General features: G+C 53.1%; 1 protein-coding gene and 1 long non-coding RNA gene across 7 annotated transcripts in view; one reads left to right on the top strand and one right to left on the bottom strand.

Moving 5' to 3' along the window:
• NCKAP5L (NCK associated protein 5 like) overlaps positions 1–20,728 on the bottom strand; it is a 29,917-nt gene extending 9,189 nt beyond the window's left edge. Inside the window, exons 1-6 of one of the 5 annotated variants that reach the window (XM_025477565.3) lie at positions 20,585–20,728; positions 3,815–3,874; positions 2,686–2,844; positions 1,843–1,911; positions 1,680–1,718; positions 833–952 (exon numbers count right to left, since the gene is read on the bottom strand). In XM_025477565.3, coding sequence (XP_025333350.1) covers positions 833–952; positions 1,680–1,718; positions 1,843–1,911; positions 2,686–2,808 — 351 coding nt within the window. In that variant the 5' untranslated portion in view covers positions 2,809–2,844; positions 3,815–3,874; positions 20,585–20,728. Of the gene's footprint in view, positions 1–832; positions 953–1,458; positions 1,496–1,679; positions 1,719–1,842; positions 1,912–2,685; positions 2,845–3,814; positions 3,875–6,393; positions 6,509–20,584 lie in introns of those variants that run through there. The other 4 variants (XM_025477569.3, XM_025477567.3, XM_049102828.1 and 1 more) reach the window with 4 other exon arrangements.
• Positions 20,729–20,803: 75 nt separating this feature from the next.
• Positions 20,804–24,024, top strand: part of LOC112678306 (uncharacterized) — a 33,856-nt gene continuing 30,635 nt past the window's right edge. The window contains exons 1-2 of one of the 2 annotated variants that reach the window (XR_007406575.1): positions 20,810–20,925; positions 23,741–23,877. This is a non-coding gene — a long non-coding RNA (uncharacterized LOC112678306). Of the gene's footprint in view, positions 20,926–23,740; positions 23,878–24,024 lie in introns of both variants that reach the window. The other variant, XR_007406576.1, reaches the window with a different exon arrangement.

The raw sequence follows: 24,024 nt of genomic DNA, 5'->3' as shown, positions 1-24,024 counted from the left end.
CCCACCCCCATATCTCACCCCAGCTGCGGAGCTCCTGATAGAGTGACCACATGCGACACGTCTTTTTTGTTGTTGTTGTTTTAAGTAGGATCCACACCCAGTGTGGAGCCCAACACAGGGCTTGAATTCACAACCCTGAGATTAAGACTTGGGCCGAGGTCAAGAGCCGGCTCTTTAACCGACTGAGCCACCCAGGCGCCACCCCAGCCCAAGTGACATCTTAACTGAGTTCAGAATTCACTCCTCCTAGCACTCTGCATTTCCTGGGTGAGGCAGGTGTCAGGGGTAGAATCAAAGACTAGCACCTGAGGACATGGCCTGTGCGTCACCGGGCAGGCAAATGCAACTCTGTGTGTGCACACACACACAGAATGACCCAGGGGGACGTGCCTTTCCTGACCTCTCTGTGACACCCAGCACTGGGCGCCTTACGCCCAGCCCCGCCCCTGCCCCTGGCCAAGAAGCTGCAGTGCAGTGGCCAGAGGGGCCCCTTGGGAGCTTGAAATCACTGCATTTTCAGCCTCCACCCATCGCCCCACACAGGGCAGGAGCAAGCAAGAACCTTCTCTGTCAACAAGAAGGGATGCCATCCAGTGGGGCAAGGAGCACGGGGGAGGAGGGGGAGAGCCGAGCTTGAGAGCACTCCGGGAATCTCCCCCCACCCCATCTAGGCTCACATCTATCAGTTGAGATGAGCCTTTCTCAGATGGCCATAGCACCCAGAGGGGGGATGGAGGGGGACGGCTGCCGCCTGCTTCTTCAGGTATCAGGAGAAAAGGAGGTGACGATGCTGATGGGGCATGAGGAGGGAGGGACAATGGCCTGTGCCCACCTGAGGGAGGGAGCCTGTCGTCAGCTGGAGTTTCTGCTGAAACAGGGCGCTTAGCATCTGGTTCTGTCGCTCCAGGTCAAACACCCTCTTCTTCAGCTTGATGCACTCCTCCCGCAGGTCCTGCCACCCAGGGAGGCGGAGGGAGACAAGGAGAGGATGGCGGGGAGGGGGCGAGCGGTATGAGCACAGTCTCCTTCATCAGAGCAGTGGGCACTAGTGCTGGTTGTGCCCTTCTGCAGCCTCCTTCCAGGGGGAGCTGAGCCTGCCTCTGTTTGTAGCTGTCACATTTTTCTGGGGATGGTAAGTTCTCTAAAGTTTACCCCTGGTGGGAGGTAAATCCTATTCCCTTTGGCATCTTTCCCATCCCTGGAGCCAACCCCCTGCCTCTTAGAAACCACACATCAAAGAAGGGCCCATATAAGGCAGAGGAAGACCTGGGGGTCAGAGTGGCTCATAAGTCAAGGAGTTCCCACAGCACTTGAGTAAATATTTAGATGCCACCTTATGCTCACAACATTAACATTGCTACCAGGGCCATCACAATCTGGAGAAACCAGCTGGGGCCAGGATGAGGGAAGGATTCAAGCCCAAATCAAAGTTACCACAGCTCAGAGACCTGGCCTTACCTAGCCCACCTCTGCCTCCGGGTAGAACAGTATGGACCTGTCCGAGGTGGGGAGAAGGAGCCTTGTTGGAGGGTCCGTAGGCCTTTTCCACCAAGCTCCCTCCTCTAGCCCCTAAGTGAGTAGGCTCAGGGGTCCCCAGGAAGGACATCCCCTGCTGTATTCAGGGCCTCTCCCCAGGGCATCTGGGTTCAGGGGTGAGACTGTCCCCCATGGTTGCTTACCTTCTGGTTTAGCAGTGCCTGCACCACGTGGTTGGCAACCTGGGGACAGAGGGCCCGAGGCAGAGCTATCAGCCCACCAGCCCCTGCCTGGAGCACTGACCACCCGTGCTCCTCCCCACTTCCTCGTAACCCCTACACCAGTCCCCCCAGAGACCCCACAGACCTCATCTAGACAGCGCTCGTAAGTCTCCCGCTGGTTTTCATTGGCCTGGGCAAGTGCCGAGTTCTCTGCCTGCAGGAGGGAGAAAGAGGGCGATAAAGGAGGCTGTGGGATCATTCTTCCACCAGGGTAATTCCTTTTGGGGAATGGGAGGTAGGGCGTCTCCTAGCTACACCCCTAACCCAGCTCTTGGCTCTGGCTGGATTCCCCACGGGGGTAGGGTAGGGTGGGGTGGGGTGGGGTGGGGTGGGTGGTAGCTACAGAGACAGATGGAAGGCATCAGAAAGGCAGAGCGGAGATGGCTGGTTTTCTGTAAACCCCAACCTCAGTCAGGGAGGATGGAGGGCCTGGGGAGACACAGTGGCCAGGATACGCTGGAGGATGCCAGGAGTAATCCTTATTTCCCCGCAGGGAGGGCAGAGGAGGCTGGGGGAGGAGACTATGGCGAAGAGCCTAGTTTGGGGATCCATGTTTGTCCCCCGACTCCTAAGCCCTGGGTCATCTAAACCCTTCTTCCTGTGGCCTCCGTGACCGCGCCTTTCCTAGACCAGCAAGGGCATGAAAGTGGGGGAGAAAAGGGGGGAAGAAGGGAGACCTTTGGGGATTAGGACAGCCCGACCCCTGTGCAAGATTCTTGTCCCAAGTCGCCCCCGACCCCTCCACCCGGATCAGAGAGCTCGGAGCAAAGAAAGGGCTTCTCAGAGGAGCTCTGTCAGAGAATGTTCCGCTCTGTTCCAGCCCAGCAGAGGTGGGCTGAGAGGAAGGCCCCCCCCCACGTCAGAAGAGCCCATCCAAGCTCCTGGGGCCTCTGGTGGGTCCCGCCACCCGCACCCCGGGGTGTCCCACCTCTAGCTCCCGGAGGCGGCGCAGGAGTTCCTGGCAGGTGCCCGGCTCCGTGGCGCCGTCACCACCCTCTCCCGGCCTTGGCTTTGCGGGACTCCCGGCGGGCTGGTCCATGGCCTCTGACATCAGGCCCTGGGAACAAGCGAGAGAAGCCCTGGCAGGCTGCTCCAGGGCGGGGGGGGGGAGGTGAGCGGAGGAGGAGGACAGACAGGACACTTGTCAGTGTTCCTGAAGTCCAGTGTGACCGACGTGCCATGGATACTGTAACAATCCAGGGCCTGACTCAGGCTCTTCTGGTCACAGGACAGACCCACAGACACACTCTTCCCATTTGAAGAACGGAGGCTATTGTTTCATAAATCTCAGCAACCGCGCTCACCCTAGTGCAGGTGACACAGATGCTGGCCAGGTGTGGGGATAGGCTGCCCCCCAGCTCCCTGCTCCCCTGAGACCCGGGGGCCCGGTCTCTTTGTGCATCCCGTTCCCTCTGCAGAGGTCCCCTGACACCTCCCTGCCTGCCACTTGGCCGCTCCTTCCTATGCATTCTTTGGGGTTCCCAGTCCCGGTGGCATGGCTCTGTGCCTGCCTGTCGGGGAGGGTTGACCCCGTGAAGGCAGGGACTCTGTGTTCACGTCCCTGCCCAGACTCCCGCTCCTTGGTGGGGAACCCGGCTTGGAGGAGACCGATTGATGACAAAACCGACTAGTGTGTCATTGCCCGAGAACGACACAGCCAGGGTCGTGGCCTGTACTGTGCGCTGTGATGCCCCCCACGCTGGACCACTGTCACAGCTACTGGCTGTACCCGACCAGGCTTCGGCAGCTATCTGAGGTTCAACTTCTCTGCTAGAGGAAAGCATTCGTTTCCTTCTTTCACACAGATATTGTAGAAATTTCCAGAAGATGGAAAACCCTTCCTAACATAAAAGGGTGGAGGCCCCTAGTTCACCGTGGACTACTTGCCTCTCTGATCCGCTGAAGCCCCCACAAAAGGAGCTTAGAGCTTTCAGGCCAAGGAAGAGAGGAGCCCTCTGAAAGACCCCCCTCATCCTCCGCTCACCCACCCACCCCTCCCCCACCTACCCCTGCCCTCCGGGCCCCCCACCAGCGTGCACAGGCTCAGAGCCCCTCACCTCTCTGCCTCCTCACCCAGGCTGGCGCACTCACTCTAGCAGCCGGAAAGGTCACCTCGCCTGTGGAGAGAGAGGGAGATGATGGCAGCCGTGCTTTCCACAAGCATTCATGTGGCTCCTGCCATGTGCCAGGCCCCGGGCCTTGGGGATGAACAAGCCGGAGAGAGCCCTGCCTTTATGAAGCTTCCATTCCACTGGGGGAGGCAGATAACACACAGGTGAACCAATGAACAAGCATCAGGTCCCCAGAAGGCACCGAGAGGTGACAAGGAAGCAGAGATCTCAGGGAAGTCCAGATGAAATTCTGGAATGAGGGAGGAGCACTACAGGCGGAGCAAAGAGCCAGTGCAAAGGTCCCTAGATCTCAGCCAGAAATCACCCAGACACCAAAGAGGAATGAGCGGCACCACATGATGCTTTATGGCTCTTCCACAACATATGCTGTCTTCTTCTTCTTCTTCTTTTTTAATATTTATTTATTTGAGAGAGAAAAAAAACAAACTGTGCACACATAGAGGGAGAGGGAGAGGGAGAAGTAGACTCCCAGCCAAGCAGAGTCTGACTTGGGGCTCGATCCCAGGACCCCAGGATCATGACCTGAGCTGAAGGCAGACGCTCCACTGACTGAGCCGCTGTCTTCTTTAATCCTCATAACCACAACGGGAACTAAACGCTATGATCAACAACACCTATATTTGAGACGAGGAAACGGAAGGGCAGGAAATTACGCTTCCAACACGGAGCGTATCCTGTGTGCCAAGCAGTGTGGCGGCACTTTCTCAGGCACCGCTGCACCTGATCCTCCTAACAACCTTATGGGGGGGCACCAGCCAGGATGAGGTGCAGTATCTGGAGGCATATGGCTGGTTCACAACAGCGGACAGGCCTCCATTCCCCCTTCCTACGCGGCCTCTCTGCACACACACGGGTTTACAGAGAACTGTAAGCTCCTTATACTCTGTAAGCTCCTTAGAGTCCCAGGGCCCCTGGAGCTCTGCAAACGGGACAGATCTGGGTTGGAATCCCGACTCTACAAACTGTTTCCTCACCTGTAGAACGTGCATGAGAATACTTGGCCCAAATGGTTGTTGGAGGATGAAATGAGATAATGCGTGTAGAGGGTCTTGCAGGAACTCAGTAAATGGACGTTTCCATGATTACAACCCCAAAGAGGCACAATGCGAAGTCCCGCCTGTTCCCTACTGCTGTCGTCTGCTCACCTATAAGGGACCCCGCATCCCGGGCTCCTCACTGTGGGGTCTGGGCAGTGGGGGCACCCCCGGACCTGACAGGGCCGCTCTACCCACCTTGTGCTGGGGTGGGGGGGAGCTCCTCCTCCCAACCCCTCCCCACCAGCTGCCAGCCCAGCCTTCACCCCAGAGGGAGAAAGAGGCAACTACAAGGGCAGAGAAACTTCTTTCCCAGTGTACGTGCCCTTGTGTGTATGACAGCGGGAAGGGGGGTTCTGAAAAGTGCGGGAAAAGGAAAAACTTGTAATACTTTATTTTTAAACACTCCACAACAATCTAAAGTCCTTTGTTATTTTAACAACATTAAAACATGTATTGGGTATAGCTTCATTTGCTCATGACATTATCGTGTTTGATATTTTTAGAAATGGACAGGCTTGGAAAAAAATGAAAAAAATTCAGGACATATCCTCCTTCCCACATACATAAATAGGGGTTAAAACCAAAAAAAGGCCTCGGGTTACCTCTACCACTCGGGTTCCATCCCACCCCAGCATGCCATCTCCTGCTAGTCAGGGGCTCCCCATTATGCACGCCCTCCGCCCGGTTCCCTGGCTCTCCCCTCAATCCCCTCGCCATCTCTCCCCCGTGGACACCTCCAGGGAATAGCGGGGGGTGGGGAGGTGGGGGCCACACAGTAGGGAGGGTGAGGAGAGCAGTGGGGTGCACCCGGCAGTGTCCAGGGGCCAGAAAGGGAGAATGATAAAGCTGGGGAAGGCCCAAGTCTTTGTGTCCTCAACCACCACAGCAAAAAGCAAACTGAGCGTGAAGATGGTTTAGGAGGCGATCTTTTCCTAAAGAAAAAAAAGCAAAAATGAAAATGCACCCAGGAGGCCAGGTCGTGGGGACTGGCTGCGGGTTATGTAGGGGCTTTCTGTGTGCGGAGGGGGGTGGGGACCCCCCTGGGCCCTGAGAGCCCGCTGCTGAGCTGAGCTCCTGGTCCCGGCGGGGGACCCTCCGAGCCACAGGCCGCCCCAAGGCAACGGCTCTGTCGCGGGGGCCAGGGTCTGTGTCCCCGGCTGCGCTCCGGGAGTGAAGGCAGACTGTGACTCAACCTCACTGTGGGGACAGGGTTTCTGCCCTGGGTCGGCGGCCGGGCCAGCTCGGGCGGCGGCCTTCTCTCCGACGGCAGGGCCAGGGCCGGCTCGGGCAGTGCAGGAGCTCCGCGGGCAAGAGCACCTCCTACACCCCCTCCCCGGTCTGCGCTTTCCGCCTAGATCTCGGGGACCGGCAGCCCGACTGCCCCCCAGGGGCCTCCTCGGGGGTCGCGGGGCTCCCCTCTGGCCGGGGCTGCACCCCCGCCGCCCCCCGCCCCCGGCCCCTACTCACAGCCTCCGAGCTCGGCCCCGCCCGGGCCACCCCCGGCCCGGGTCCTCGGGGTGGCCCCGGCTCCCGGCCTTCCCGCCGCGGCCCCCCACGCCGCGCCGATGCCACGCGGGGGACGCCACGCGGGTCGGGGCGCGCCCCCGCCCCCTGCAACCGAGGCTTCTCCCGCCAGAAGTGCCGCCGGGCAGCCCCGCCCCCCACAAAGGCCTGATTCAGAGGGAGGTGACCTCAGTGCCGAGGGGCGGGCGGGGGAGGGGACGGAGGGGACCCGAGCCTCCCGGGCCTCCCGGGCCCTCCCTCGGCCTGACCCGGGAGGGGGAGCAGCTGCTGGGGGGCTCGGGGAACCCGGGGACACCATGCACGGGCCCCGTCCAGGCCCTTCCGTCGGCCGGAGCAAAGGAGCAAAGGAGCAAAGGAGCAAAGGAGCAAAGGAGCAAGGCCCTGGCGCCTGGCCAGCCGGGGCGCAGGCAAGACACCGACCCCAGCCCCAAGCCCCGGCCTGGGAGTCAGGACTGAGGGGTGGCAGCAAGCCCGGCTCCCAGGCGCCCCCATCCGGCCCTGAGGAGCCCCTCACTCACCAGCTGTTCCCCCCAGAGTCCTCTAGGGAAAGAGGCCAGGGACCAGGAGGGGGAGGGGGTGGGCAGCTGTGGGAAGGCAGAGATGGGGAAGCTCACTTTAATAAGAGAATCATCCGTAACAACAACCGGTTCCCCCCTGCTCCCCCCCCATCCCCCAGCTGCTTTCTGGAATCCCCGTCACACCCAAGAGTCCACTTGTAAACAGCAACTTCTGCACCCCACAGCCAACACTCCTGCCAGACAGTATCAGTCCTGGGCTGTTGGGAGTGAGGGGATAAAGGGACTGAGGCCCCAGGGCATTCCTGGCCTCAAAGTAGCCACCTTAATCCCAGCCCAAAGCATCTTTTAGCCCTAAGAATTCCAACCAGCCCCCCCACAACCCCACCCCCCGCGGGGAAAGAGGACAGACAAGAATTTCCTTCCCTCCTCCAGACAACTGGCCCCAAGACACAATAGGCCTACAGAGAGGCATGTGTCCATGGGGAAGGGGCCCCCAGCATCCCCTTCCAACTTCCTCTTCGAGAGCACTGCAAGAACCTCCAGCCCTTGGTGCAGCATCAGCCCCCTGCCCCTGCCCTTCCGAGGCAGGCAGGAGGAAGGGCAGTCACGCTGAGCCCCAAAGTCTTACAGACTTCGACACCCCTTACCTCCCCTCTCCCGGCTCCTTCATGCCCCTTGTCCAGGCATAACCCAACAACAACAACAACAACAAAGCAGCTGCTGGAAGTGGGGAGCTGAAGGGGCTCAGACACAGACACAATGGGTTTACTTATAGGGCCACATGGCCAGGGGTTCCACTCCCCAAAGCCTAGCTGGGCCCATTCTCGCCAAAAGGCAGATTTAGAGTCTAGTCCCAACACTACAATTTATGTGCTGTGAGGCTTTAGGGAAATCACTCAATCTCTCAGGGACAAGTTGCTTTATGCCAAAAGGAGGCTGTTCTACAACAGTGGTTCTCAAAAGATGGTCCAGGGAACCTAATGTTCTTCTAAGGAATTCACAGAGTTGAAACTATTTTCATACTACTACTAAGACATCATTTGCTTTTTTAAGTTTCACTCTCTTAGGAGCATATAGTCGCATTTTCCAGAGACTACATGATCCGTGATATCACAACAGACTGAATATAGAAGCAGATATGAGAATCCAGCTGCCTTTTATTAAGTCAGACGTGACATATACAAGAACATATATGCCATTCTTTTCACTGCTTTTTTTCTTTTGGAAAATATATAGTTACTTTTCATAAATATGTTAACATATGCTAACATACATGTGGGTTTATTATTTTAAGTCAATGAAATGTTTAAAACCCTCAGTTCTAAAAAAATAAAATAAAATAAAACCCTCAGTTCTAATTTATAGAACAGTAAGTGGTCAATAGGTAGAACCTATAGAAACCAAAGCTCTTTTGGGGTACTCAACTTTTAAGAGGTAGGAGAGGTCCTCAGGCCAAAATAGTTTGAGAATCACTTTTCTAGACCAGCGTTGTCCCCTGGGGGGACAGAAAGTTCTTTCTGTGATGATGAAATGTTTATTCTGTGCTCTCCAATATGGTAGCCACCAGCTACATGTAGCTCTCGAGCCCATGAAACGTAGCTAGTTCACCTGAGGAAATGAATTTTAAATTTATGTAACCACACGCAGCCAGGGCCTACAAGTAACCACATGCAGCCAGGGCCTACTGCACTGGACGATCCCTGGGATTCCTTGACTTGGGCTTTCAAGGTCAATGCTCTTTTCCAGAGTCTAGAGGTTGGGGATAGGGCAGGACTTGTGTCCTCAGCTTTTGCTCACACTGTTCCTTATTCTCTCCTCACCAAAGGGAAGCCATCCCAGCCAGCTCATCAGTTCTCCTGACACTCCCACCAAGGTTTAGTGAGAGTTGCACTCTTATCTTCTAAGGCTACTTCACACCCACTCCACTCTCCTCAATTGTCTGCCCTCATTTCCCCAGAGGATTAAAGCCAGCAAAGGGAAAACCCTTCAAATCTCCTATTACTGTCAGTCCTCCCAGCCCCATCGAACACTTGTACCTCCCCACCTCCTCCCATCACAGCAAAGGGGCTGCCATCTTCTAAGGCAAGGCCAGTCCTTCCTGCCCCAGCCCACTCCCACTCAGGCCTTCGCTATTTACCTCCTGAAGGGACCTTTCCCACCTGCCCATTTTATTTTTTTTTAAAGATTTTATTTATTTATTCATGAGAGACACAAAGAGGCAGAGACACAGGCAGAGGGAGAAGCAGGCTCCATGCAGGGAGCCAGATGCGGGACTCGATCCCAGGACCCCGGGGATCAGGACCTGAGCCAAAGGCAGACACTCATCTGCTGAGCCACCTGGGTGCCCCTCCCATCCGCCTTTAAAACTTCTCAGGTGTCTTTCTTCTAAAAAATAATTTTCCCCTGACATTTCCCTAGACAGTCCCCCTCCTGCCCTCCCACAGCCAAACTTCTCAAACACACACACACACACACACACACACACACACACACACCCTACAAACAACAACAAAACCCATCCTCACGTCTCACTCCTTCCTCAACCTGATCCAACATCAGCAGTAACGGCTACCATGCTAAATACAAACAAGATTTTTCCATCCCCGTTGCCTTCTCAGGCACAAGTGCCTCTGGTGACCACTTCCTCCTGGACTTTTTTAAGCTTCTAGACATAGTTCACATCCCACATGACTCACCCATTTAAAGTATGCAGTTCGGTGGTTCGTAGTGCAGGCACAGATCTATGCCATTGTGGCAATCTTAGAACATTTTCATTACCCTTTAATTAGCACCCCCCCCCAGGGGACCTATTTTCTGCCTATAGATTTCCCTACTCTTAACATTTCATGTGCATGGACTCGTGTACTAGGTGGTCTCCAAGACTGGCTTCCTTCCCTTGCGCCACGTTTGCAAGGTTCATCCATGCTCAAGCGTGGATCAGTACTACGTTCCTTTTTATGGCCAAATAATATGCCATTGTATGGAAGCCACCCGCTGTTTATCTAGTCATCTGTTGATGGACATCTGGGCTGTCTCCACTTTTTGGCTCTCGTGAATAACACTGCTGTGAGCATCCGTGTGCAGGTGTTTGTATGGATGTAGGTGCTCACTCCTCTTGGGTGCACACCTAGGAGTGGACTAGCTGGATCACATGGTGACTTCAGGTGTACATTTTGGATAAACTGCCAAACTGTCTTCCAAAGTGAACGCACCGTTTTACAGTCCCGCCAGCAGTGTGTGAAGGTTTCCCTTTCTCCATGTCCTCACCACTGGTTATTGTCTGATTTTTGGATTCTAGTCACCCTAGTAAGTGTGAAGTGATCCCTCATTATGATTTTGATTTATATTTCCCTAATTAAGGATGCTGAATGTTTTTTCATGTGCTTATTGGCCATTTATGTATCTTCCCTGGAGAAATGTCTATTTGGATCTTTTGCTCTTTTTAATCAGATTCTGTGGGGGTTTTTAAATTGAGCTGTAAGGGTTTTATTTTATTTTTTAAAGATTTTATTTATTTATTTGACAGAGAGAGAGCACAAGCAGGGGGAACAGCAGAGGGAGAGGGAGAAGCAGGCTCCCCACTGAGCAGGGAGCCTGATGCGGGGCTCAATCCCAGGACTACAAGATCATGATCCGAGCCAAAGGCAGACACTCAACCGACTGAGCCACCCAGGTACCCCAGTAAGGGTTTTAAAAATATATTTTGTGTACAAGTCTCTTATAAGATATATTACTTGCAAGTATTTTCCTATTCTGTAAGTTGTCTTTTCACTTTCTTAATGTCTTTCACTTTCTTTCACCTTCTCCTGGATGACTCTCCCCTGGTCTATGATGCTCCTCTTCTCTCCCCAGCCATCTTGCACCTCTACTTCTAGGTGTGTGTGTGTATTTTAAAACTTTATGTGGTTTTTTATGATTGTTTATATACACACACATACTTAAAAAAAAAACAGATACAGCATGTTCTCACCGTTCTCCACCTTTCTTTAGAAGGACAATTAAAAAAAAAAAATGAAACCACAGACTTTATTTGAATCTTACCAGTTTTTCCACTGATCTTCTATTCCAATATCTAATCCAGGATCCCACATTGTAGTTAATCACCAAATCTCCTTCTTCTCCCATGATTCATGATAGTTCCTCAGTCTTTGTCTTTCATGACTTTGACATTTTGGAAGGGAACTGATTGGATCAGTATTTTGGAGAGTGTTCCCTTATTGGGGTTTGCTCGATGTTTTTTCCAGTTAGACTGAGGTTATGAATTTTTGGAAAGAACACCACAGCGATGATGTGCCCCTCTCAGCGCATTATACCAGGAGGTATAATGCTGAGATGTCTTATGATGGGTGAGGTTAACCTTGACCACCTGGTTAGGTGGTCTCTACCAGTGGGTTTATCCACTGTAAAATTACTAGTTTTCCTTTTGTAATTAGTAACCAGTTGGGGGGCAAAACTTTGTGGCCATGCAAATATCCTGTTTCTGCTTAAATTTTCACCCACTAATTTTAGGATTCATCGGTGGATCTTGCTTACAGCAATTACTGTAGTGTTCTAATGATAATTTTTTATTTCCCTCATTCCTTTTACGTTTATTAATTAAAGTTTTCGGTAAGGAAGAGCTGTCCCTTCACTGCCACCGATTTACTTAATTACATATTTATATTAGCATGAACTCACAGATATTTTATTCTTTGGATTATAATCCAATATTATCATCACTCGTCTCATCGCTTAAATTCCAGCTTTGATCATTGAGAACTCTTTCAGGTTGGCTCTTCTTCTTTCAACATTCCTCCATTTAAAAAAGTTTATTTACTTTTTAACATCTGCTTACTTCCTGGCACCATAAGATGTTCCAGACTCGTATTTTCCCTGCCACCATCACTTTTCCAGGGAGCTCTACAAGAGCAATCATCTTTCTAAAACTGCAAGTCTGATTTGTCTCCCTACTGCCTCAAATCTTCCCATGACCTCTGACTACGCTGAGGACAGACCCAAGCCCCTTAGCACAGCCCTGAAGCCCTGCCCCGGCCCCAGAGCAATTCTCCTGCAAAACTGTCCTGAACTGATGCAGCCCACACTGATCTGTCTTCTTGAAGTGCTTCCTGCAGTATTTCCAACTGAAATGCGTCCAGTTGTCTGGTCCTCCCCTGGAGGAAGAGGGGACTTCCTGTGCTGTTAGAAGGGGAGCTCCCTGCAGAGGAGCCTGCCTGCACTTCTGTACTCCCCTCACCCCAAACTTTCTGCCAGTACATTGCTTCTGCCAGTGAAGCCCTGAACCTGATGATCTCTTTTCATTCCAGACAGAACCAAGACCAGAAAAAAGGGACAGTGGGCACATTAGGTTCTCTTATTTTTTTTTTTTTTAAGATTTTATTTATTTATTCATGAGAGACACAGAGAGAGAGGCAGAGACACAGGCAGAGGGAGAAGCAGGCTCCCTGCAGGGAACCAGACTTGGGACTTGATCCCAGGTCTCCAGGATCAGGCCCTGGGCTGAAGGCTGCGCTAAACCACTGAGCCACCGGGGCTGCCCCTCATCAGGTTCTCTTAAAGAACCCCAACAGGCCCCCACCCACAAGGCTCTGAGGGCCCATATGACAAACCATGCTGAGAGGTGCGCAAGAGACATTTTCAGCTTTGGACCCAACGCTGATATGACCTTATCCAAGCCCTCAATCCCCTCTCAGGCCTTGGGGACTCCCTCTGGCAAATGGGGCTAATCTGTTCATTCTGTAGGTATTTCCAAACAGATCACTCAATAGGAGGCACAATGCTGGGTACTGGAGGACAATTCAGAGATGGATCAGCTCTTCTGTCTTCCTGGGGCTTTCAGTCTAGCAGGGGACATAATTACATGCAGGTAATAGCTGTACTGTGAAGGATGTTCCACGAGGGAAGTCTTTTGGAGAACTTTAAAGATCAGGGGAGAAATATTAAGCTGCAGCTGGAACAGTTTTTCAGAATTTAAGGCATCGGGTGAACTGAGGCTTTAGAGAGCAGTGGGGTTTAGGTACATGGGAACGGCAAGGGGGTCATTCTAGGCAAAAGGCTGGCATAAACAGAAGGAAGCAGAAATCTGGGGGTGTGCACGGAAATGCAATGACTCAGTGCAGCTGGACTGAAGGGCATTTGAAGGTGAGTGTTTCCTGGGCCCCCGGCCCATGGCAGCTACTAACTCCTCTCCTATCTCCCGGACCAATAGCAGAGTCAGCATATTTGCAGCACCCGGGGTGTAACCAGAGACACGTGCTGGGTCCCACAGGAAGAGCTGAGGCACAGAGGCTCCTGGAGGCAGTCGGGGAGGCGACTGCTGAGTTGACTACTGGAACATCAGCTCTCTGCTCTCAGACCCAAGAGGAAGAGGGCCTGGAAGGCCACACAGCCTGTTGGCTCTCAGGCTGTACCTGTAGGCTACACCACTGGGCCCCCAGGTTCCCATCCTGGCCTCTTCCTTCAAAGGGGAACAGGCTTTGGCTGGCCAAGTGCCGTCCACATCCAGGCAGCTTCAGTGTTGACTCAGTGGGTGCCATGTGGCCAGAGTGTGGAGGTGACCTCCTAAGCTGCCAGCTCTGGCAGGAAGCAAGTAGCCTTCTGTGGGAACGCTAAGTAGCTCTGGCTCACCCACAAGCCCTCACTGGACTCTGCTCTTGTGCCCACAAATGGGAGGGAGGCTCCCTGGATTCCGGTCCTGGCTTAGCCATACTGAGTGACGCTGAGTGAAGCCTAGACCCCTTCTGGGACTCAGTTTTCCTACCCGTAAAGTGGGGTGAGCGCTCTCTGACTTCTCTCTTCTGCAGGGCATAGAAGGATGAGATCATTTCTGGACAGGGATTGCAGCTGGGAAGACAGGTCCCCTCGTGTGGGGTAGGGGGTTGAAGGTAAGGCACTGGGCAGGGCTTTTAGGGAGAAGCCCTTGGTTTACATTCTGCCTTCCTCCTACAGGGCCCAAAGGCTTCCCAGGAAGGCGGGGGGTGGGGGTGGGGTGGGGGTGAGAGTAGGGAGAAGGAAGGGTCAGCTAAGCCAAGAGCTTTAGCCTTCTTCTAGCCCCAGGGACAGGAAGTGAGGTGCCGTCTAGAGAGGAAGTGAGGAGCAAACACCCCCCAACTTCCCTTCGGCCGACAGGGGAAGGAAGGCTCTAGCTGCAGCAGCCTGCAGGCCCGGAGCTGGGGATAGACGCCGGGCAGTGGGGGTGGGGAGGAGGCACTATCAGCACCATCTGGCAGAGAAGGGGTTTCTTGTTTTGGACACCATAAACCTCAAGTGGCCCAGGACATCCCACAGACAGGCAGAAAGCGGATAAGAGAAGCCACAGAAGTCAAGTTAAAAACCCAGTTTTCCAGATCACATGTACTATATTCACAGTCCTGGCCCCAGACTCCCCCAGCTTCACGCCGGGCCGTGCCACGTGCCTCCCTCACCCCACACACGCGCACGCTCACCCATGCTACGGCGGATCGGGCCTTCTGATTGCTTGCTCTTACAGTCTACGCCCTTCCTTTGTAGCCTTCATCATGGCTGTAATTCTATAGTTGTTGAATTATTTGATTAAGGTAGATTTTTTGGATCATTACTGCACTCCCAGAGTCTAGCACGACACCCAGCACACAGTAACTGTTGGCCGTAGCTCGAGAAGTCCTCAGAGGCTGGGTTAGACCTTGGTGTCTGAATGAAGTTTAGTATATGATGGTGAACAAATCCTGCTCACGGCCTGGGATCAACTGGTGACCCCAAGGTGGGCAGTAACAATCGGAAACCAGAGACGTAACAGAAGGTGGCAGGAGAAAGCCACGCACACCCAGATATGGCCAACAGGTAACAGAGGAAGACCGTATATGCTATCTGCTATCTTTTGGATGAGGGGGAAAAAATAAGAATATATATTTATATTTATATTGTTTTGTGTAAGGACATTCTTGAGGGATATGTAGGAAACTAATAAGTGAGTATTGTGGAGGGAAAATGGGGTGGAGGTGGGAGCACAGTTTCTCAACATATACCTTTTTGTACCATTTTGATTTTTGGGCTCTATTTTTTTAAAGTCTAGTGCAAAACTAAAATATAAAACTTAAAAAAAAATGTTAGAAGGAACAACCACCTGCGCAAGTGATTTCTAAAGCCACTCCCACCTGGGGCTATCTAGTCTCTTCCCATATTAGGAAGTAGGGACTAGGCCCTCGGGACAAGGGAGAGAGAGGTGAGGAGGGCTGGCTAGATCAGTGTGGGGACGCTGTCCAAAGGACGCCAGTCTTCAGTCCTTTCCTTCCCATAAAGCTCCCCTTGGCCTAGGAGAGAGGCCCTTCCACCCCTAGGCTGTGGTATGGGATGGTTACACCAAACTGTTCAGAAGTTGGTCAGGGCCACTTCCTCTTGGGTAAGAGCTGGGCTCATTCTAGACCCCAAAGGGCAGGGGCAGAGGTGGGCAAGGGGAGAGTTTGGGGCAGTGGGAGTAAGTTGGGGTAAATGATACCTGGAAGTTCCTGCAGCTGCTTCAGGCAGGTTCTGGGGGTGTCTCAACAGATCCTCACACAGACGGACCAATTACAGCCCCCACATCAAGCCAGCCGGGGGTGAAATGAATCAGCCCATAGGAACAGTGCCTGCTGAGAACCCCAGGGCCACAACCCAGGAGCTCTGGGGCCCCTCAGCGTCCCAGCTAGGAACCACCTCATCATTCTTCTACCCAGAGGGTCATCAGGGATGGTCAATTTCAAGCCCTGCAGGAGAGTGAGAGCTGGAGACCGCTGCCCCAAGCAGCACCCCTCAAGCCTTGCAGGCATCAGCACGAGAAGCAGAATGGAGTCGTCTCTCTTTAAAATATCTATATCCATATAGATCTATAGATCCATATAGACATTTTAGAAAGCTTGGTGAGGGACGCCTGGGTGGCTTAGCGGTTGAATGTCTGCCTTCGGCCCAGGGCATGATCCCAGGGTACCAGGATCGAGTCCCACATCGGGCTCCCTGCATGGAGCCTGCTTCTCCCTCTGCCTGTGTCTCTGCCTCTCTCTCTCTCTCTCTCTGTGTCTCTCATGAATAAATAAAAAAAATATTTTAATAAATAAATAAAAAGCTTGGGTAGTACTGGAGAAATCAGGGCTCAAGGTCTGCCATCAGGTCCTGGGAGCCGTGCCTGACTGGGCTCTTCTCAGTGGCTGCTGGACTTTTAGAAATCAGTAATAATAGCAGTGCTAATTCCCCTTAATAACAGCCTGGCCTCCTCGGGCCTCTTTCATCCGTGTAACTCCCAGGGCTGGGAAAATGGCAATTACTGAGCAGGTGCCACACCCAGCGATGATGTGTTATTCATCCATCAGCCCCGGCTGGGAAACTGAGGCGCAGGGAGACTATCCCCTCACACAGAACTAAGGACAGAGGAGCCGAGGGTGCTGCTCCATACCTGCTGTGTTTGGGGAAGGTGTTGAAGATGCGGGCTCTCCTTTCAGAGTCAGCCGGGCCTGGGTTTGGGATGAAGGGGAGGAAGACCCCAGATGCATCCCAAGCCCCCTCCCCAGGCCGCAGCAGGGCCTGGTGGTGGTCTCGGCTGGGAGTCCGGGCCTCTGATCTTGAGCCCATACACTCCCTCTGCCAAAGTACCGCAGAGCAGGCCAACAGCTGCTCTGAGCATCTCTGCCATCTCCACGAGGCATGCAGGCACTACGGGGTAAGTGAGGGCTCAGCCCTCCAAACAGCCCCACGCCACAGGCACGGTCCGCGAAGTGGGAACCCGGGGCACCCTGCAGCTGGGGGGGTGGTGGATCAGATAAAAAACGTGTCAAGAAGTGGGAAGGCTACTTCTTAGCAACCCAAGCCCACCTTTGCAGCCCAATCTCAAACTCTGGCACCAATCCCAAAATAATGATATCCTTCTTATAGCAAGGGCAGGGGAGGGTAGGCAACGAGTCCCAAAAGACTAAAGATCTTTTCCCACCCTGGCCAGAGAGGGAAGCAGCAGCGACGCAAATGAGGATGGGAGGGTAAAGATGGAAGCATTGCCTGTGCAGAGCCAGCCAAAGCCTACTACGTGCTTGGTACAGGGAGGGAAGCTGGAGCAGATGCAACCTCAGTTCTGGGGAAGAAGCCACAAGGGCCAAGCCAGGCAGCCACCAGTGACCCTGTACTCCAACCTTCCAGGGCAGGGCCTGGGGAAAAACAAGGGAGTTGTTCTAAGGGATAGGAAGTTATTTTTCTTCAGCATGTTAGATGTGACCAGAGCCCCTGGGAGGCCCTGAGCAGACACTCTGACCCTCCAAGGGTCGCACTCTTCACGGTCTCAGGTTCAGGAACTGCCCTTTCTGCTGTCAACTAGGCCAGGCCCTTCATGCATGAGAAATCAAGGCAGAGTGGGACCGTGTAGAACACCAGACCAGAGTCAGGAGCCCTGCCACTGACACTCATCATCGTATGAATCACTTCCCCCTCTGGACTTCAGTTTCCCCATTTTTAACACGAGGGCGTTGGACTAGATGTCTCTAGGATCCCTTCCAGCCTATGACTCTATGTTGTTTTGATGTGGCGGCAGATCCCAGATTGATTTACATAAATTTGCATGTTCAATCAGAAATCCCAAACTCCAAGTATAGAAAATCCAATCAGTCCATTAGTGCAGCCAGACTGGGGCTGGAAGAGCCTGCCAGGTTCGGGCGAGGATTGTGGAGCAGACTGGTAGTGGCGGGGAAGTGGGGGAGGCGCAGGGGAGGCAGGGCCAGAAGTGGCATTTGTTCCAAGAGAAGCAGTTGTGGTGACCCAGAGCTGATGGGGCCGGGGTCCCCTCTTCAGCTCTCAGGCAAGGGTCCTTCTCCTCCTGTTTCTAACGGGGCCTCTGGCTGGCCAGCCTCGGAGCCACACCCCAAGAGGAAACAGCAGCCTCTGCCTAGCAACAGCCGCATCCTTCACTCTGACAGGGACTCCACCATTAACCACTTTCTGGGAAACTGACCTCCCCGGGAGCTTCCATTCTCCATTCCAGGGGCTCCTCCAAGTGAGGAAGGTTTCCCTGGGGCTCTAGCCTAAACACCTCCCGCTGCAGCTCCAGTCCAGGGGCACCGGGGCCCGCGGAGAGGGCCCCCCAGGCCCAGCAGAGCTAGCAAAGGGAAAAGCAATGCAGAGAACGTGTCCCACCTCCAACCAATCCCACAGTCTCCCTAACCACCACCTCCTCTAACATCCCCCCCCTGGCACCTGGGAGATCAAGGATGAAAACAAACAAGGGAAACGTGAAGGCCTTTGGCTCTTGGGCTAGAGAGCAAGTCCCAACCTGGAGAGCCTGACTCCTGAGAAACCATACCCCCAGGAGGGAAGGAGGCCGGGAGAGGTGGGGCCGGGGCAGTTTCTCCCTGCTGCCTGGCTTCCATGGAAGGACCTGGGAGGCTGGCTGGGCTGGCTCGCAGCAGGGAGAACTTCTTAAGCCCACTGCCTTGGGCCTGAGGGGTGTGAGTGCACAGGTGAGGTGAGCAGGGCCAGGGAGTGAGATGGGCAACAGCAAAGGGGCTCTTGTCCTCTCCCCATAAGAGGGTGGATGAGTGTACTGTGTGTGCTCCCTGGCTCAGATCCTAAAACAAGTCCCAACAGCTGAGATGCAAACTGTCTCCTGGGAATCTGCTTACCCGGCTGGCCCTTGGCTGCCTACCCTTCCCTTAACTCCTCCCCAAAGACCCAACTCAAAGACTGGCCTGCCAGGATGTCTCAGCAGAGGCCTTGATGGGTGGGCCAAACCCCAGCCAGCAAGAGTTCATCCCCCAAACCACCAGGGGTGAGAAAGACAATGACTATTCTTAGGCAGAATAAGTGAGTCTGTACCCCCCCCTCCACCCAAGGTTCTAGTCCTAAGTAACTGTGATTTAGAACCTCATCACCCAACACCTCCCTCCTCAAACTAAGTCACCTGCCAGAGGACCTTTCTCCCTTTCAGATTCACTGATCAGGGGAATCATGCAATGTCAAAAAGTGGAAGGGAACGTTACAGCTTTCCAGTCCAAGTGCTGAATTTTACAGAGGAGGGAAAAGAGCCCCAGAGAGGCAAACTGTCTTGGCCAAAGTCACACAGCAAGCTGGGAAAAGCAGGGGCCAGTGCTTCTGACTCCTTGTGCACAGTGATAGCGGCCTGCTCCTCATATACATTGGTTTCTGCCCACTGTGGAACAGCCTTCTTCCCTGCGACCCAGGCCATCTGCCTCTCCAGGTTCCCAATCTGTTCCAAAGACCTAAGCTGAAGAAAGATGCTTGGAAGGCCTGAGCCACCTCATGCACAGACCACAGACTTTGAAAACAAAGTTGAACTATGTGGGACTATAGACAGGAATACACATGTTTCTCTCAAGTAGGACACCCACTAACCCTAGGCTGTTCCTAGAAAGACAGGGAACCAATATGAGAAGTGAATTTTGTGTCTCCCTTCTGGAAAGACAAGGGGTCTTGCACGACAGGGTTTGGTTGGGTTCATTCTTTCCCATTGAGTACTGACCATAGAATGGTTAGACACTGACTCCCTCTATCATCTCCCAGTACCACCCCTGTCCCAGGCAACTGCCTCCAGCCACTACCTCTGGCGGACAACTGTGCTTAGGCAGGAGGACCCAAGGGGAGGGAGAGGGAGGCTGGGAGGGAATAAGAGAGATTTGCCTTAACACCCAGGAACCCATCAGGCTAAGACCCCCGGTTCCTCAGGCGAGCATTTAAGAAGCAGCTGGCAGGCGGGGTGGAGAGCGCTGAGAACCTGGAATATCAGGCCTGCGGGAGGTGCGGGCCCTCTGCGCCCTTGGGGCAGTGCCAGGGCTGGAGACCCAGGGCCTTGGGCCCAGAATAAGGAGAAGGGGGCTGGGGTTTGGTGAGCCGCTCTTCCACTCGGCCTAGGCCAGGGGAGTGTCGGGCACAGATACATTCTCTGCATTCTTCTGGCACCGCAGCCAGGACCCAGAGAGCCTTTCCTGCAGGCGCTGCCCTGGCCCCACACCCGGTCCAGCCCTTCTCCCTCCCTCAGCCTCTCTTTAGTGTTCAGCCTGCCGCCCCCCCTCCTTCTTTCCCGCAGCCCCTCAAAGCCACCAAAGGATTGTTCCTAGAGACCCCGGTCTCCCCGCCTCTCCCCATCCTCCCCACGCCCTACCGCCCCAGGCCACGGGGACTGCAAGGAGGGCGAAGAGGAGCCCAGGGCTCGGCTCCGCGCCTGCGCTTTGGGGCGAGCCCCCCCCCCCACCCCGCGCGCAACAACCAGGCACCGCTAAGCGGCACCCGGACGGGGGGCTGCGGGTGGGGTGGGGTGCGCAGCTGGGGCAAGGTCAGCGCTTTCAAAGAGGGAGGGAGACCGGCCCCCGGAACATCCCCCTGTCCCGAAAGTTTCCCTTCCGGGGCCATGGAGTGTGCGCGAGGAGGGCGCGGGGGGCGGGAGGGGGTGGGGTGGGGGTGGACAGAGTCGCAGCCGGACCCCCCCGGGACAGTGCGGCGGGAGGGAGGGAGGGGGGGAGGGAGGGGCGGGCGGCGAGGACGGGGCGGGAAGGCGCGCCGCCCCCTCCGACCCGAGGCTGCCACGAGAGCCGTACCCTTCAAACCGCCCACCCCCAGCCCGCAGCTCCCGGGGCTCCGCTCGCGCCCTTTAAATCCCACGTCGGCCCGGCACTCACCGAAATCAGGTGTCGGGCTGGGCCAGGGCAGGCCGGATCCGCCGGGTCCATGGCCGCGGCTCGGGGGCGGGGGGCAGAAGAAGGGGGTGCTGGGGCCGCCTCTTGATGTCAAGGCTTTAAAGGGGCCAGTGGGCCCCGCCCCTCGCCCAGACCCCGCCCCCTCCCTCGGCGCAGCCAATCCGCGTCCGCCCTGGATGCGCGCCCCTCCCAGCCCCGCCAGATGTTCCCAGGACGAGAGCCGAGGCCGCCCGGCCGGAGAGCGCCGCTTCCGCCCGGCTGGGGAGGGCCTCCCCTCCCCCTCCGGAGAGGCGCCGTCCTCGGGCCGGCTCGGGTCCCGCTCGGTGAGCCTCCCGGGCTCCGGGGCGGGAGGGGCCGCGCGGGGCCGAGACGGGGTGGAACGGGGGCATCTAGAGCGGGGACAACTAAGTAGGTGCGCGCGGCGCCACGGGCATGCGCGTCTGCGTCTGTGGGGCTGGGCGTGCACGTGTGTCTGTGGTTGGGAGCCTTGGTGTTTGTAATTTGCCTTCCTGCTTACGTGTTGGGTGTAAATCTATGGGAAGACGCTTGAGTGCCTCCTTGGCCTTAAATGCTCCCTCCTCACTTTTCCTCCTCGGGATCGGGATCGGGATCGGGATCGGGATCGGGATCCGGTCCTCCCCGTAATAATGGAGAACTGGGCGCCTGGAAGAGGCTCCGCTCCTTTCAGAGTAGTGCTGGCCGTTTCCTCACTGGAGGGAAGGCCGAGCACAAAGAGGATGGGACCTCGTTCTCAGCCACTTGCTGTCTTGGTGGGTACGAGCACCTGCCCTGCTGAACCTACCGCGTGCTTAGAAGAAGAAAAGCCAGCAGCCCACCTAGGCCCCTGCAGGGCCTCAGCTCCCCTGAAGCTCCCATTCCCCTTGGTCCTTCGTTCAGTATCTATTTGCCCTTGTCTGGATACCGTGTGATCTTCACAGTCTGCATGGTAGTGTGTGGCCGGTTAATGCAGGTTCTAAATGGGGTTCTGCAGAGATATACAGAGGGATCCCTAGCCACCGTCTCTGCCCATCTTATTAAAATTGCTTCTGTTGTGGGAGTACGTGGAATGTATTAACGCATCGAAGCAGTCCGATAAAGGAACATAAAAGCAGAGGGATCTTGGGGTGCGCAAATTGGCTAGGATTAATCAAGAGTTCCTCTCGGAAGAAGGCTCCCTAATTTAGAACGGCACTTGAAGGGCAGAGAGAACTCGAGTAGATCCGGGCAGGGTAAGGACACAAGGAGACTCGGGTAGGAGAGAGCGTATTAGCTGCCCGGGACAGCGAGCCGATCACCTGGGCTGGGTGCGAAGTAGAAGTTAGGGAGGAGGTTCAGTACGGAGAAGAGCAGAATGAGGGTATGGATTTGACAGGGTAAGTGACACAGGAGTCATTTTGGGTTCTTGAGCGTAGAAATGAGTGCTTGAGATCAGTTATTAGTGAAGCCTAATGACAGGTGGTTATTCCCACCAGCTCTCTCACCTTTGGTTTAAAACAAATTTTATTGGTTGAATTATCCTTAACATACAATAAAAAGCACAGATCTTAGGTGTCCTATTTGGTGAATTTCAACAACATACACCTATATAATAATCCAGAACAAGATAATGAACATCACCCCCAGAAAATTCCCTCATGTCCCTTTATATTTATAGTTAACTACCCTGCACCTACCCACCCCCTGCAACCTCCTTAATTCTAGCCCCATAGTTTTGTCTGTACTTGGATTTCACATAAGTGTCACCAACTAGTATGCACTTTTTAGTGTCTATATTCTTTAGTCATGTTTTTGACTAATGTGAACCTATTCGTTTTTATTGCTGAGTAATATTCCATTGTATGAATATATCACAATTTCTTTATCCATTCTCCAGTAGATGTATGGGTGTTTCCAGTTTTGGGCTATTATGAATAAGCCCTATAAATATAAATAGCCATAAATAGTCTTATGCAAACCTCTTTGTGAACATGTTTTCATTTCTGAGAAAGCTCACATTTTTTTAAATTAAAGTATTATTGTTGAAATACAGTATCATATTAGTTTTAGGTGTACAACCATAGTGATTCAACATTTATATACATTGCAAAATGACCACAAGTCTAGTCCCCATCTGTCACCAAATTTAATACAATATTATTGACCACATTCCCCATGTTGTACAGTACATCTCCATGACTTGTTTATTTTTTAACTGGGAGTTTAAACCTCTTGATGCCCTTTACCCATATCGCCCATCCCCCTACCATACTCTTTTCTGGCAACCATCGGTCTGTTCTCTGTTATCTATATGTCTGGTTTTGTTTTTCAGATTCCATATGTAAGTAAAATCATAGGGTATTTTTCTTTTTCTGACTTACTTCACTTAGCATAATACCCTCAAAGTCCATCCATATTGTTACAGATGGCAAGATTTCATTGTTTTATGGCTGAGTAATAGTCCATTCTATGTATGTATATATATATATATATTTGCATATATATGTATATATTGTATCTAATATATATGTAAGCATGTATACGTGTGTATAATATATATACATATACATATATACACATGCACACACACATCTTATTTATCCATTCATTTATCAATGGACACTTAGTTTGTCCTATATCTTGGCTATTGTAAATAATGCTGCAGTGAACAGGGGCGTGTTTTTGTTTTCTTGGAATAAAAACCCAGAGTGGAATTGCTGGATCATATGGTGGTTATTTTAATTTTTTGAGCAACTTCCATACTTTTCTCCATAATGGCTGTACCAATTTACATTCTCACCACCAGTGCTCAAGTGTTTGCTTTTCTCCACATCATTGTCAACACGTTTGTTATTTTTTGATAATAGCCATTCTGTGAGGTGATAGCTCATTGTGGTTGTGATGTACATTTCTGTGATACTGAGCAGCTTTTCATGTGCTTGTTGGTCATTAGTATGTCTTTGGAAAAATGTCCACTCAAACCATCTGTGCATTTAATTTTTAAATTTTTTCCCATCTCTCCTTCTGTTCATTTTAAATCAGATTTTTTGTTTTAGCTATTGTTCTTTATATATTTTAGAAATTAGCCCCTTATCACATATATGATTTGCAAATATTTTCTTCCATTCAGTAAGTTGCCTTTTTTTTTTTTTTTTTTTTAAGATTTTATTTATTCATGAGAGACACCAAGAGAGAGGCAGAGACACAGGCAAATGGAGAAGCAGGCTCCATGTGGGGAGCCTGACATAGGACTTGATCCCGGGATTCCAGGATCATGCCCTGAGCCCAAGGCAGATGCAGTAAGTTGCCCTTTTGATTTCTTGAGTGCTTGCTCTGCAAAAACGTTTTTAGTTTGATATAGTCCCATTTGTTTATTTTTGCTTTTGTTGCCCTTGCCTGTGGAGTCAAATCCAAAAATTGTTGCTAAGACTGATGTCAGGGAACTC

The sequence above is a fragment of the Canis lupus genome, chromosome 27, assembly GCF_003254725.2.
Source record: "Canis lupus dingo isolate Sandy chromosome 27, ASM325472v2, whole genome shotgun sequence".
NCBI classification, from domain to species: domain Eukaryota; kingdom Metazoa; phylum Chordata; class Mammalia; order Carnivora; family Canidae; genus Canis; species Canis lupus.
Note: the sequence above shows the minus strand (reverse complement) of the source record. Positions and strands in the feature narration are given on the sequence as shown.